At 38.8% G+C, this 16,104-nt stretch overlaps 1 protein-coding gene across 13 annotated transcripts in view; it reads right to left on the bottom strand.

Annotated features, from left to right (window-relative positions):
* The window catches only part of ANKS1B (ankyrin repeat and sterile alpha motif domain containing 1B), a 1,192,652-nt gene that overhangs the window by 416,480 nt on the left and 760,068 nt on the right, over positions 1-16,104 (bottom strand). For 9 of the 13 annotated variants that reach the window (XM_065888053.1, XM_065888056.1, XM_065888057.1 and 6 more), the window contains exon 1: positions 14,859-15,062. In XM_065888053.1, coding sequence (XP_065744125.1) covers positions 14,859-15,062 — 204 coding nt within the window. Of the gene's footprint in view, positions 1-14,858; positions 15,305-16,104 lie in introns of those variants that run through there. The other 4 variants (XM_065888049.1, XM_065888050.1, XM_065888051.1 and 1 more) reach the window with 2 other exon arrangements.

The following is a 16,104-nucleotide window of genomic DNA, read 5'->3' as shown; positions in this document are numbered from 1 at the left end:
GTTCCACTTGCCTGAAAGGCTGCTCTATCACTTAGCCTTTGTCAGGCTGTGAATTTTCCCAGTCCGTTAAGAGTTAGTATAAACTTGACCTCTTCTATGGAACCTTTACTGAGTTACTCATTTTGAGGGCCTCCACTATACTCTGAATTAAAGTTCCAGTCAGTTACAGTGCTAAAGGAATTTGTCTGTTTTCATGCTTGTTTCTCCAGTAGATTGTAAGCTTCATGAGAGGAGGGAATGGGTATATTATTCATTTCAGCAGAATTAAAATAGTTTATATGAAATACTTAGAACAGTGCCTGAATATAAGCATTATACAAGCATTATTATTATTATTATTATTATTGTCAAGTTTTATATTTAGGAGCCCTAGCATAATATCTGCACATGAAAGTGGCAGCTAAGCAAATGTTTCCTCCCTTGAATTCTTGGAACATTTCAAATAAGCTGAGTTTTGGAAATGAGGAGGTCACAGGTGTTTTTGGCAGTGGTCATGATTCCAACGTGAAAGTGAGGATGATTTCTTTAGATACTGGTAACTGAGAGCTGTGAATATCTTTGAAGAAGCAAAGGATGTAACAGGTGAATAAATTTAGTTTTGGAGGATATGAGGATATTTCAGATGATATGAAACTACTAAAAAACATTTGCTATTGGCTTTGAGACAGTATGCTCACCCTCAGAAAGATGGGCTTATTTGGAGAAACACCTAATGTAACTCAAGTAACTTCGTTTTCTTCAGCATTATCTGGAAATAGAAGGCAAATCAGTCAGACAGATGTTTCCATGCTCATCCTCCCTTGCTATCTGTATGTGTGATGTGCACGTGTGTGCTGCCATCTGGGTGAGCCTATCTGGGCACAGCAATGGATCATTAAGCTATCTTTCCATATGGTGCATGTGTAGCATCTGAACCACGATTTCACAAGGTAGGTAATGCTTTAATTCATAGAGACGCTGAATGATCCCTAGGACGGTTGCCAGATCAGTATCTCTTTTGTTCTTTAAACACTATATGCATTTTGCAGTCTCACCACCTTTGTTCATGATTCCATTCAATCTTATATCATTGGTCCCATTTTCACTGTTTACACAATGCTGCCCAAGCCTACTTCCTCCAGAGAGTCTTCCCTGATCACCCCAGCTCATCGACATCTCTTCCTTCTCAAGACTTAGAGAGATTCACAGATTCTAACACTCATTTCTCTCACAGTTGCGTTCTATGCTGTGAAAACATTTGTCCTTTATCGCTATTTGAATGTGTATTGCTATTTAGCTGTTAAGTATGTTAGTCTTAGCTCCCTGAGTAGACTGTAGTATCTTTAACAGGAGCTTGTAAGTATGCCTCTCTGTAGTCTCTACCACAATTAGCACAGTTTGATGAGTATATTTGGTACCCAATAGGTGTTTCCTTAGGAATGAATGGATAAATCTCCCAGGAATCCATTCAGAAAGATGTTCCTGGGATCCCCTTCACAAATGCTCATTTACTTTCCACTTTAGTTTGTCAACACATGTTAAAGGATAAAAGATGCATATCTGAAACATAAATTTATATTGTAAAATGCTGCAGTCTTCAAAGTCTGCATTGGTTAATACACTTCATAGTATTTGTTAATGTACTTTATAGTCTGGATGCAAGTTTAGGTTAGTTATCCTTGAGAACAAAGCTACAAGACTCTAGTGTATTCAAATATTCTCATAAAAATTAATTATCACAATTTGATCAACATAATTAAGGGAACATTTTATTGCTGTGAGCAGGTGGGTGTCCTTGAGTATGTTTCCTAAGGAAAGCACTAAACGCAGTCCAGTTCCTTGGAAGTCCCACTGTACTCTGCCATTGGCATACACTACTGCGTGGCCATTAAACCTGAAAGGCTCAGTTCTTTGAGTGTACGTGCAGTTGATTAATCAAGGTCTGTGATGAGTAAGTGTGAATTACAATGACATAACTTTCCGGCATCCTTTAGAGTTATTCAACATAAGGTCACTGAGATAGGTTGGTTGTGGGTATTTCGGTGTTCCTAGCATAATTCACAGAAGCGTTTCCTTTGTATCCAGTGTATTAGGAGGGCAAGAGCAATGAGGCCTTTTGGCAATTTCTGAGTATCACTGTGCTGTCAGTAATTCCAAAGTGGCTTGCCAGCTAAATGGAACAGGCACCCCTGTCACCATCATGATTCATTGCCTACTGAAAGCACGCAGCTAGCCTTAAGTAGCCTTAAGCTACTTCTCACCACAGTCCTGTGAACCAGGCAGTGCTATCTCCTGTTTGCATTTGGGAAACTGATGCCCATGGAGGTTAAATGACTAATGCACAGTCTCACACCACGTAGGAGGAGTCAAAGTATGAAAGCAATTCTGTAGCTTAGAGCACAGTTGTCTTTCCAATTCCTATTGAGCATAATGATTACAAATCTCAAACAAGCCCTCAACATGACCCTGTAATTCTACTCCGTTTTCCTTGTAAATTCTCTTTCCCACTTTTTGAAATTACTCTTTAATATCTTCTCTACCTTCAAATCTTCCACACCAATGTGTCATAATTTGCTAGAAAATATTAGAAACCATTGGAGGGAACATACCTCTATATTCTCATCATCTTATATACAAATCATTATAGTACCCATTATCTCTGTCTTCCCTCCTATTACAATAGGAATGTCCCCATCAAAGACAATTCTTCCATTTGTCTCTGGATCCCAACACCTCTCACTTTTATTCATTCAGTCAATCCCTCTTTCTTCTCCAGTATCAATAGCTCCCTTTCTATCTGATCATTCAATTTAGTAGCCAAACGTGACACTAGTCTCTCCTGTTTAAAAAATCCTCCCTTTGACACCCAAATCACTCTTTAGCTACTTGCTTATTTCTGTGTTCCCATGCTCAGCAAAACTTCTTTCAAGAGTTGTCTACTCTACCACTTCTTCAATCCAATGCAATATGGCTTCTGTGCCTTTTATTCCACAGAACATGCTCTTGTCAAGTTCTCAGTGGTCTCTATGTTGTCACATCCAGGGGTTACCTTTCTAGCCTCACCTCACTTCATCTCTCATCAGCAATCTATCCAATTGATCGCTTTTTTTGTGGGACAAGTTTTGGGGGAAAGATCATTCCACTTTTAGATACTCTGAGGGCTCAGTACAATATAGGAAGTAGAAAACATTTGCCTTTGTTAGTAAGTGGAGTCACCTAAGGTGAATGTGTGGAGTGAGAAGAGAAAAGGGAAAGGGCTGAACCCTAGGGAACAGGCAGAGGCAGGGGGAATCTACAAAGGAGCCAGAGGAGGGGTGGTTGCTGGGGCAGGAGATGCCAAGGAGGAAAAGAGTGGTCGGCAGAAACAAAGACCACAGAAATATGAAGTAAATAAGGCCTGGAAAGAGTGTATTGTATTTGGCAATTAGTAGTTCATTAGCCACCGCTTAAAAATAATTTCAGGATGCTGACAGAGGCTAACTGTATTGAGGCCTGACTGTATTGAGTAGAAGGCGAAGCCAGGAAGTGTAGACATTTCTTATGAGAAGCTTGGCTGTGAATGGAAGAATAGTAAGCAGGAGAAGCATCTAGAGAACACAAAGCATTGACGGAGGGTTTTGAAAAAAAAAATCAGGTTATATCTGAGCTTGTTCAGAGATTGCAGAGAAAAAGGTTTACCCAATGTCACACCATTTATGCTAGAACTGAAAGTAGAATTTATTTTGTCTCTCCCATTAATTGAGATAATATATATGTAAGAGTTTTAAAGACTATGAAGTATCATGAGAATTTAATATGGTATTTTCATTTCTGCTATATCATAACTACTTACCAGGAAGTAAGTGCATTACATTTTTTAAACTATATAACATTCCCTTCATCTCATTTCCCACCAAAAGAACCTCACTGTTATTCATTCAGCAGTTTTTAAATGATTGAACTGGTATGAATGGCCTTTTGTGTGCTTCCTTGTGAGGGATTTATGAAGTAGGTGTTGGCCAACCTGCATGTTTCTGTTCACCTTTTCTGAGCTGACAACTGGATGGGTTATATAGCTATGTAGGCCTGACGAATACCAAATGCTCAGCTCCTTCTTCATGGGGATGCCTCTTTCTGATTAAAAAAAATGAGCAGCATAACTCCTATCAAAGAAAAACTTGAGATATTTTAGATTCTAGGCTTTCTAAGTCTAAGATCTCCTTCAAAACTCTGGAAGGACAATTCTGCCAGCCATCTAAACAGACATTGGCTTATAAACCCAAGATGCTCCACAATGCTTTGGATATGAATCTTAATCATTTTTTCTCAGTCTGACAGAAGGTAAAAGTTTAACCATCTGAAATTTAATTCTGTGGACTCAAGGGCAGAAAACAGTGACCTGATATTCAGAAGCCTATGTTAATAATTCATTGCATTTTTCTCTCCTCCTAATATGCTTCTATAATTTATAAGTAGAGTCACGGGTCTCTTTCTTCTCAATACTCTTTTAGATCATATGCTCTTAAATGCAAGAATAGTTCCCAACGTCTATGATGTGTATGGTACACACAGATCAGATGAGGAAGTCGGGGACATGTGAGCAATGACCTGTAAGATGTTGTTACTATGTCTCTCCAGCTTGAGTCTTCTTGTGGATAAGAATTTGTAGCCATTTATAATCATACTCATTACACCTTAGAAAGGATTATACTCAAGGGCAAAACATATCTTCCATGAACATTGCTCCTGTTTAATGCAGTGTCTCTTGCATGCATGGGATGACTGCCACTCAGAAGGTCTCATGGTCTGAGGACAGACTTGACCTGCAGGTACACCTTTATTTTTATGACCCTGTGTGTAGCAGTAAGTTTCCTTAGTCTAGACTGCCTACTCTTTGCGTGAGGCAAGGTTTTTCTTCTCTCTTACCTCTCTTCTTGGTTCTCCTCTGAATCATCATTTCCCCCCCTAAGAACGAAAAGTGCTTATGCTACTTTTGTTTCTCCAGAACCCATATTTTCTGAGTTCGCCCACATATGTTGCCCGAGCAACTCTTATTGAAAATGTTTTCCCTTTGGACTCAAATTGACCTGGGTTTGAATCATGAGTGCTTTGGGCCAGATATTTAATCTCTCAATAACTAACTTTTGTCATTTGTAAAACTGGAATAACACTATATACTTTATAACATTTGTGGGAGAGGGAAATACAATATATGGAAAAAAGTATATAACAAGTTCTTGATAAATAGTAGTTGTAATATTAAATTGGTTAAATTTTCTTTCCTTCCTATAAAATACTACTTATTTAATCATCTATTCCTTTGGGGTGTCTCTATCAGATAGATATCAGCTATAAGGATGGCAAACAAATGAACATTTCTTGTAGATGTGATTTATTTAGGGGTCAACAGAGGCTGCAAAGTAAAATGGAAAGAGTGCATGGCTAGAGAGGTAGGAATATCTTGGTTCTGGCCTTGCGAGTCCTCCTATTAACTAGAAGTGTGACCATGTATATGATTATCCATGCATGCAAAACTATAAGCTATCAGGAAGATTGCATTTATCATTGATGAAAGAGTAATATCAGATCCTTTACACATTTTACATTTCATGTAAACCTCAAGTAGATTGACTTTGATTCAATTAAGCAAATATCTACTGAATAACCATTATGGGCTGTGCCTGGCAATGTGAGGGATAGTAGACGGAGGATGCATATGCTCACATTCTTACTGAGGACTGCTACTGGTGAGATTGTGTCCTTCCCTCAAATTCATACATTGAAGTCTTAACCTCCCAGTACATCAGAATGTGACTTTATCTGAAGACAGGGTTTTTGCAGAGATAGTCTAGTTAAAATTAGGTCATTAGGGTGGACCCGAATGCAGTATGACTGGTGTCCTTAAAAGAAGAGGAAATTTGGACACGGACACACACAGAGGGAAGACAACATGAAAATACGGGGAGAAGACAGCCATCTCCAAGCCAAGGAGAGAGGCACAGAACAGATGCTCCCCTCAGAGCTCTCAACCCAACCCTGCTGACACGTGCTGACATCTCAGACTCCCAGCCTCAGGAACTGTGAGACAGTATATTCCTGTAGTTTATGCTATCCAGTTTGTGGTGCTGTATTACGGCAGCCCCAGCGAATTCATACAAGGACCAATTACGTGCCAGTGACTGGGAAAGTAACACTGAACCAGACACTGTTTTTTCTCTCAGGGGAAGAAGTTAGGTAAAGAAGCAGATAATTCAGCCCTGGATGATAAGCAGGGTGCCATGAGAGGCCACTGAAGAATACTCGAGCAATACCAAATAATTTGTCTTAAAGGGTCCCCTTTAAGGAATGAAACCCTGAGCCACATTTTGAAATAAGAGTTACCCAGGCTAAAAATGAGTGCAAGAAGGTATCGTTCTGGGCAGAGAACAGTGTGTGCAAAGACATGGATTTGTGAGCAAGTGAGGCACAATTGTCAGACTATAATAATTCGACACACCCAGAGTCTAAAAGAGGTGAAAGGTGAAGCTGAAGAGCTGGGCAGGGTCCAGATCAGTAGAGGAAGTCTCCACAGAGCGAGGAGAAAGACCAGGGTCTTAGGGAATGAGTCTTTCTTGAACAGGGAATCAGGAGGAGATAGGCTATGTTAGGTAGGAGGGAAATCACACAAAACATGAAGGCATGTATTTGGCAGTGAGAGTTCTGGTCTTGGAAAAACAGAGGTCCTCTTGAGAAGTCGTGCGGAGGAGGTAGAAAAGTAAGGAGAAGTAAGATAAAGAGGTCCCTCAGAGGACCAGAAGTACGACAAACCAGGAGGGCTTGGAGGGCAGGGCCCATATCCTGCTCAGTGTCTGCAATCTAACAGGGGCTCTATAGACATTTGCTGAGTGAACGAAGGGAGGAATGATGAAACAGTGTGGTTTTAGTGAATTGAGCGGGAACTTCTAAGTCAAAGCAGTTTAGTTTTAAAATCTAGGTGCTGCTGGGGGATTTTAAAAGCTTTTTGAGTCTCATTATCTTCGTTATTAGTATGGGGGTACTAATACTTACTGACAGGGATATGGTGAGAATTACATGGGATAATTTATATGAAACTAAATAAGACTTAACAATGCCATCCGATCAATATTTATTGAGAAGCTACTTTACACCAGGCTTTAGGAATACGAAGATAAATAAGATCCACTCTCTGTCTCTAAGGATCTCACTTTCTAGGGCAGAAGGCAGACATCTGAACAGATAACATAATTGCAATGAAATATAATAAGGCCTACTTTAGGCTAAGAAAAGGATGCCAGGAGTGCACAGAGAAGGGGCAGTCATGTAAGCCAGATGACAGAATGGCATTAGGGAATACTTCCTGGAGGAAGTGACGCTTAAGCTCAATCACGAACAATGCTGCACAGTGAGGTGAAGAAGGAAGAGAAAGGAATTCCAAACAGAGGGAATAACAGGCTTCCTCTGCAGCTGTGTTTTTCTAGTTCCTATGCCTGTACAGTTCCCTTGCTGAAAATATACTCCAGTCTGACCGATAAGAGCAAAAACACCCTCTTTGCTCTTGTCAGACTCCCGAAGGCTGGATCTTGCTCTGAATTTCCTCAGCTATTGGCTGGGTTCTCTGTAAACCAAACAGGCTTTCAGGAAACTTGCTGGAGCCACCTGCCTGATTCCTTCCTCACTTTCTCCTTTCTTCCTTTCCTTCATCCTTCCTCCTTTCATTAAACATTTACTGTGTTTACATGTGTAAGCCAGGGGTTGTACCTGGAGATATAGAGGATCAAAGCATATTTCTAACTCTCAAATCGTATTTCTAAATCAAGTGCAAGGTAGCAGCAAATGATGGCCTATTGACTAGATCTTCCTGTTTTTTTGTAAATAAAGTTATATTTGAACACACCCATTTATTTGTGTATTGTCTACGGTCACTTTCATGATACAATAGAAGTGTTGAATAGTTGAAACAGAGACCATATGTCTTCCAAAACCTAAAATATTTACTATCCGGCCCTTTATAGAAACAAGTTTGCTGAGTCCTGTTCTAGTGTTTGTGTGGGGCGGAGGTGGTGGGATAGCTGGACAAGTAAACTGGTGATACGGTGCAGCAAGGTGGGGAAGAAGGGCTCCTAACCCATACGTGGAAGGTCAGGGAAGAAGTGACAGTTAAAAGAAGTGACAACTAGGCTAAGAACTAAAGGATAAAAGGAATTAAGAGGGGAAGGAAGATCATTCTCAGCAGAGACGACAGCATGTGCAAAGGCCAGGCAATGAAAGAGAAAAGCAGTTCTAGACAACAGTAAAGAGAGGAAATGATAACAGATGAGGCTGGAAAATAAGTTGGGTCAGGAAGGTCATAAAGGTCATTTCCTGAATATGAAAGCCATATTAAGAATTGTATAAATATAATGTCCCTTAGGGAATTGAGAGTCATTGAAAGATTTTAAGCAGAGTAGTGCTAAAGCAAATGTGTGCTTTAGAAAGATCACCTTGGAGTAATCACTCTGCAGTAACATTTAACACTTGTTGGACATTTATTCTATGCAAGGTCTGTGCTAAATGTGTGGTACACATACATGCATATGGAAATGTTTACTGAGCAGCTAGACGGTATTGGATGCCAGGTAGAAAGAGGTGAAGAGTAGGGGCAGCTACGGATCTATGAGAACCAATGATCTCCCCGATGGATGGACAAGTTGAGCACCACCCACCTTTAGAGGCAGGAGGAGGATTAGGGGAACAGGAGTGACTGGAAAGGTCAGTGTAATGTCACAGAACCCAAACAAACTTCAGTGAGGGAATAAATACCAACAGGGAGCAGACAGTGAGAATCAGACATTGAAAGAGGCCAAAGAGAAATGAAGTGAGAAGAGAAAGGGGTGGGGGTGGTAATTTATCAAGAAACAGGTTACAGCTGACTTAAAAGAGAACAAACTGAGTGGAAGGGCTGGGACGCAGGCTGGGTTACAGAAGTAAAGGACGTGACTGGAAATGAGACAACGGAGGTTATTGCCACAGTTTGAGAAATCTGTCCATTTCTCAAGCAATGAAAAATGATTGTGGCTGGATTTCTTAAAATTAGTCTGTAATTCAGCAGTTTTAGCAAGTTTTTAAATTCATGAAGTAAATTCCTCAGCCCAGAGATCTGGTCATTTGATTCAATACTGGATATCAAATTATGCAAATATGGTACATGACTAAATTAAAGGCCATTTCATTGAGCATTAGTTAGGGATGGTAACTATAGTACTGAATTATTAGAAAATGGGGCAGCATATTTTAATGCTTAAATATGTAATCAGAGTAACTTGCAGGTGGAAGAAAAGGCTCTTTTGTCCTTCGTGTCACCAGATTAGAATTGTGGCTACTGTTTTTTCTGAAGGCCATTCATCCTTCTCAGACGGCCATGCCTGCACATGCCCTCATTTCTGAGTTTTCTGCCGCACAAGCAGTCTTCCAAGGCTAATGAGAGCTACAAGAACAATTAATAGCTCTGCCAGCATCAGTATCGTACCCTGCATTTTTAAAGAGCTCAAAATATTAAATAACAAGTCCAAAGAACATTTCTCCTGGACCTCTCATTACACTGATTTTACAGGTGAGTAAACCGAATGATACAGAAGTGAGACAGTGGGCGCGAGAAGTCTTACTTCAGTCGTCTCTCACGCCACTGTGAGGCTGTTCCCTGTTATACCTGTAATTAAGCTGTTGTCTAGATAAAGAATGACTCCCTCCTGGCTTTGACTGTTGGTTACCAACAGATTTTAAATGCCAGTTGTTGAAAAAAAAAAGATTTTTTTTTCAAAAGTGGGTGTGTAACTACTGGCCTAAATGAGTTTAGAAAATTATAGCTGCACTTTCGGTATAAAGCCACCTACTCAACTCAGAGCCTAGCCTGTTTCAGGAGGAAGGCGTAGGGAGTGTGACAGGTATATTTCTCTTATGCCTCTAAATCTCAGTAATTTTATAACATTTTCTTAAACAATATTTGAAACAGGAAAACATCATGGGGGTTATTAGTCTTACCCTTTAGGGACAGTTTATTTTCCTGCTTCACAAGTTTAACTTCCTACTTGGATCATGATATGCTGCTAAGATACTCAAAAGGTCATTTTTATCAGGTCAACTGCAAATGGGGCCCTTATTACAGAAAAGTTATTTATAAGAGGAGAAAAGAAGTAAGTCTATTAACATGTAAAATGTACCACAAAAATGAAAAAAGTTTCAATTAAATACTAAAAGATCAATCTTGTTCAAATCTTTGGTTCAAATGGATGACTTCCTAGAGCTCTGTGACTCCACTTCAACGTCTAATAGGCAGTACTCACTTTGACCTCCACTAAGTTCTTTATGAATACTACCTACCCAAGTATACAAAAATGCTAATTCATGTAGGGCTCCAGGTATTATTTTTATATCTTACTCTGTGCACATTTTGAACATTTTAACAGTGGTTAAAGCACCCCAAGTCAACCTAGACGGCAACTGCCAGAAAACACAGGAGATGCTAAAAAAAATAAGTTGGTATAATTTCATTCTTCCCTCCTTTTGATTAGAGTTTACAAATATGACTGTTAGCTAGAACATGGTGAGGCTATGGGTCAGTTTTCCAAGTAATATACACTTCTTAATACAGTCTTTGGACTACAAATCTACCATAACACTGCCAGTGTTTTGATGTTATTGGTATCTTTATTTTCCATTACTCCATGCTATGATAGATTTTACCTCTTCCATTGCCTACTGTAATTTGCTTCTGAAAAAACAATTGCTGGTAAGTAATATGCTGAAGGATGGTGATTATACAGTAGGATGAGGGGCAAGATCCCCATGATGTAGTGTGTGTATACACGTGTGTGTGTGAGCACATGAAGGAATGTGTATGCATTGTGTATGTAAATAATATGATATGTCTGAGAGCAACACTGTAACCTGCTTGAGGTCAAAGACGATATATTGTTTACTGCTATATCCCTAGTAATTAACACTGTCCTTAGCATATTGAAAATGTTTAAGGAGTGTTTGTTGCATGAATGAAAGAAGGGTACTAAGGCTCTATGTTCCCACTGGCAAAACAAGGCTTCCAGTTTAAAAATGAGGCCAGAGGTCCATCTACAATAATCTGCTGTGCATCCAGTTTTTATGGGGAGATTTCTACGTACACAACATTATGCTAGGAGTGTGAGAAAGGCAAGGAAATTGAATACACAGAACTTGGACTTGAAGTGCTTCCAGTCCAGTTGGGGAGACAAGATATATACAAGTGAAAACTTAACTCCTAATTCTAGACAGTGAATCATGGCACGCCAAATGTTATTTTTCATGCCAAATACAACCACTATATGAGATCAGAGAAAAGAGAGGCTGCTAAGGACTGGAGTCCTTAAGAAAAGCTATACAAACTGGGTAGAAACGGAGTTAGATCTTAGAGGATAAAAGACAGAGGGGAAGGAAAGGAAATAGCTGTGAGGGTTGAGGGAGAGTACAAATGAGCAGATCAAGACAAGAATAGATATTAATAGTTTGAGACAAATTTTAGGAAGCAGTCATCAGACTAGGAAAAGACATGATGATCGAAACATATATAATAAGAAAGTAAATCATCATGGGCATTTTGTACAATAATCACTTCATACTTAAACTCCTTAGTGAAAAGAAAAAAGGTAATGTTGAAACAGACACATTCTATATGTGGCAAAGTTGGGGAAAACAGGTGGGATGTCAGAGGACCGTGGTGGCATTCCCAGAGGCTAGTGAGTAGCAGGTAGACATGCCTAACTAGACGGGAGCTGATGATATATGACATCAGAGGGAATGAACAGGTAGAGTGGGGCTTGGATAAGTCTTTAGACAAAGGGTTTCTGTGTTGAAGTTTCAGACTTTTGATTGCAACATAGATCTGACTTTCCCAAAGTCTTAGGTGACCAGATGTACTTTTGTAGCTATTCTTTGTACCAATTTCCATTTATCTTACATTTTTAAGGTCAATACTGTGTACAAAACTATTCTGCAAACCATGACCAGTTACATAAAGAAAAAGTTTGGAATTCTGACTTTCAGATATTTTTTAAAAATTGACACATCAATAAAATCAAGAATAAGTGTTAAGAGCCCAAAGGAGAAGCAATGATTGATAAATATTTTAAAATAAATGGGGGTCCTTCTTTTCTAACCATGCCTAGAAATTGATGTAAGAAATCTCTATTAAAGTTAATCATAGCCATGTGGATAAATCATCCATACATTGTGTTTATGTGTAAGAGTACATAGAACAGAGTTAACAAAAAAAATTTGTAAAGCTTTCAGTAAATATTTTGAAAGTTACTTATGTGAACCCTTTGAAACTCATATTCATGAATGGAATATTGATTAAATGAAAAATTAACTCTTGAGAATGCTTCCTAAATAAAATATATCAATGCATGGATGTACTATGATATTTCAACCAACATTAATTATATCCTTTTGATGTCTCTACTGTCTTGTTCTAAAAAGCTAATAAGACCTGCACTACATCATAGTTAATAGGAGTGTGGTGCTTGTTGCTTAGGCAACAGGATGAATAAATGCAGGTCAGAATGTGCTTCAGGAAAAACAAAAGCTAGAATATGATACTGAGTGCAGATTAAGCAAGTCCAACAGATTTTTTTCACCATTAATGAAATCTATTTCTTAAAGTTGGCTGATCATATTAGTGTACTTTAACTAAGTTCATAATTAAATAAATTAGATTATGGAGATCAAAAAATAATTTTTATAGACATAGAAATTGATTTTTTTATGATACAAGCAGCAAATAAGTGGTGAACAGCAGCACGTAAAGCGATGATTGGTATCACTTTTATGGTTTGCTTCATTTTCATAATTAACTCCTCTGAATGATAACTCAGATTTTTAAAGTTAATTCTGTTTCATGTAGAAAGTATTTGATTATTCTGAATTAACCATGTTTTCTTAATTTCTGAAAAATTATATACAATAATTGGAATTTTAAAAATAAAGACAATAATCTATGGAGAAGATCAGACCTTGGTTTTGTCACATATGTCCAGGATTTTTTGCCTCCTGGATACATTTTGGAGTGCTTATACATATTTCATTCATGAATGTTTTTTCCGATCTCCAAATGCTTATTGGAAACATGTTTGGTTAACCTTTGCATTGGGCTTTCTAAAAGGGATTATATTTACTCAAAAGTGTTTAACATTCAGAGGAAAGTTATGCTGAATTAAAATTTTCCAAGCAGACAATCCAGAGAATCCAAAGACCTACCTAACTTCTCATGGGACCAGAATAATTTTGGACACAGGTTTGAGGAGTGGGAATGAGAGAGTCTTATTTCAAGTAGAGATAAGGAGAAAGGATAAAGACTTATCCAAATGCGCAGTAAATATAACGACAATGAGAAGACTTTCATTCTACTCGATGGTTCCTCTAATTCTTAGTGTCACCTGTTTAGTGTCCTAAGTCTGTCCTAATTATGCTCAGTCTGTCCTAAGACTCTTATAGCAATTGAAGCAATTTCACTTTTCCCCTATTTTAATACCCACAATATCTGTCTAATCTGTGACAGTATTCTTAAACATGAGAAAAATAACAGTAGCTGTAGCTCTCATTATAAAAACAGCTTCATAAAGAGTTCTATGGATACAATTACATAGAGCTCACATGTCTTACTACATTTATGCAGCTTTAAAAGGAAAAGCTCATGGGGCACACATTTTTGGAGAAGCAGCAGAAGTTTAACAGTCTGAATAATTTTCAAATCTACAATAGTCAAGTCAAGCTTGGAGAAAATAATCTCTAATGGAAATAAAAAGACATGCCTAGCTCTCAGTACTGTGTTATCAATTTTGTTACTAATAGGCTTCAGGTGTCAGCCCAGCATTTTATTTAGAAATAGCTATTAATTGTTTCTGCAAGCCATTTTGTGCTACATGCCTATGTTATGTAGCTCTGTCTAAATTTAGGGATCAGTAATATGTGTGATGGGACCTTAAAAGCAAAGAAAGCTAATAAGGACTGTGACGTAGCTTAACAAGGGAAACTGATGAGCACTGGGGGAGGTATGTGAATGATCAGAAAGCTGTATTATGGGTCTGCACGTTTCCCCATCCTCCTTTCTCACCTATATTCGTCGCAGTGGGAAGTTTGCACATACCAGGTTTAGATTGCAGGCAGACCAGTATTCAGAAGTACATGAATGTACTTAGTCCATCAGCCTCTCTTTCTAGATATTAGTTAACTAATATCTAGATATTAGTTAACTGTCTAGATGACAGTTAATTGATGGAAGTGTTTGCTTTCTACATAAAGTAATAAACAATACCTCATTGCTCTTCAATCAGCATGTGAAGTAAGTGAAAGCTGTCTATAATAGAACATTTGAATCAGTTTGCTAACGAACTAAAGGTCATCCACACAATTTAAACTGCTTATTGAACAATTACCAGGAAAAAAAATGACCTGCCCACCGCAAACATAACAAATTGTCTAATTAACTACTAAACGCTGATGCGCAAATGAAACAGTATGTGTTAGGAATCTAGAATTAACTGAAGAGTTCTATAATCTAACTGGGTATTCTGAGATTACAAATCTATAAAAATCACACAAAGAATGACAGGGAGAATATAAATGTTAATCTCCTTTCACTGCCTATAAATAGTACTCTCACCGGTTCATTCATATAATACACATGTATATGGATGCACACAGATCTCATTTCTCAGCAAGTGACTATATGTTACACAGTAAGTTCAGTCCTAAGGGCATCCGATTTTCCAATGCGGTTACGTATATAAAATTGACCGGTTTTGGTGCAAATCAGGCTGCCTCTGAGCCGTGTAAGACACATAAGAAGCGAAGACAGACAAAAGGCAGCTCCGTGGCCACAGAGAGCATCTTACCATAAACTGCACATTGTCAAATCCATTAGCCATCAGGTGGTTCTCGTACTGAGGTAGCCCAATGCTTTCCAACCATTGTCCCACTGTTTGGACAGGGCATCTGGGTCCTGTAAGAGGATGAAGAGGGAAGCGTTTAAGCAGGGAGTAGCCGTCCACGGGGTAATAGCGGTAGTCCTGGGCTGAGAGGTGGCATTGCCACATCATGCTCCTGGGAAAGTTGCTATCAAAGGAGCCCGCCAGCTTGACAGATTAATGTTCTCAGCGAGAGAGCAAAGTCAGAAGTAAAACATAGTTTGCCAGGCAGGCTGTGGAGTATGACTTGATCCTAGCTCCACATTTCTTACATATTAATCTTTACTACCGACCAGTACGTCACACAGCCCCCAAAACCAGGCAGCAGAAGAAGGCATATCAAGCTGTCGGCTTGGGCTGGTCTGCGTTCTGTGTGATTGTTGGAGTACTCCACAATGAGCAGTGCACGGCCAGCAGCCAGAATTCTTTTTATCAAGTACTCCTACACTCATCAGTATGCAGCTCCATGCTCCTTGCTCCCCCTCGCTCGCTCCCCTTCATTACCCAGCCCAGGCTACACCTCGCATTTTCAATAATAGCCATCAGATAAGGCAGATTTTTTTTGTCTGCAAGCTGTAAGCCTGCTGCTGCTGCTTCCTCCTACACACCCATCCAACCGTCAATCTTGAATGATGAGAGCAGTCAAAACAAATGCAGAAAATAGCAAGATTCAAAAGCAAACCAAAGTGCTTAAATCTGAATTGAATCTTCATACGGGTTACACGTTACAGAGCTATTTGTTGTGGAATTTTACGTTTCAAAAGAAACACCAGGAAATGCAAAGCTTTAACTATAGCTTATAGGGGAGCTCCTGACAGGTTCCCTTTTTGCTCTTCTTTCCTTCCCTTCCCTTTCTTTTTTTCTAAATGCAGCACAGATAAATGTTTCTGATCTAAAGCTTTACAGTGTTTGGAGAACAATCATTCTCTTTCTTTACCTTGCTGTATCAAAATGAACCACTCTGAGGTATTTTTTTTTTTCTTCTTGAATTGCTGCAAAATACAGAAACTGCATCGCAATCTTGAAGTCAAGATAATTCATTTCTTGTTTGCGAGGCTTCTTCCAAACAAAAATATTATTAGGCACAAGAAATCCTTTTCCTCTCTGATATTTATAACCCAGTCTACCAGGGTTGACATTCTAAATTAGCTACAGAGGTAACATTACTGGGTAG

Source organism: Phocoena phocoena, chromosome 11 (genome assembly GCF_963924675.1).
Source record: "Phocoena phocoena chromosome 11, mPhoPho1.1, whole genome shotgun sequence".
Classification (NCBI taxonomy): Eukaryota; Metazoa; Chordata; class Mammalia; order Artiodactyla; family Phocoenidae; genus Phocoena; species Phocoena phocoena.
The sequence above is the reverse complement of the archived record's forward strand: the minus strand, read 5'-3'. Positions and strand labels throughout refer to the sequence as shown.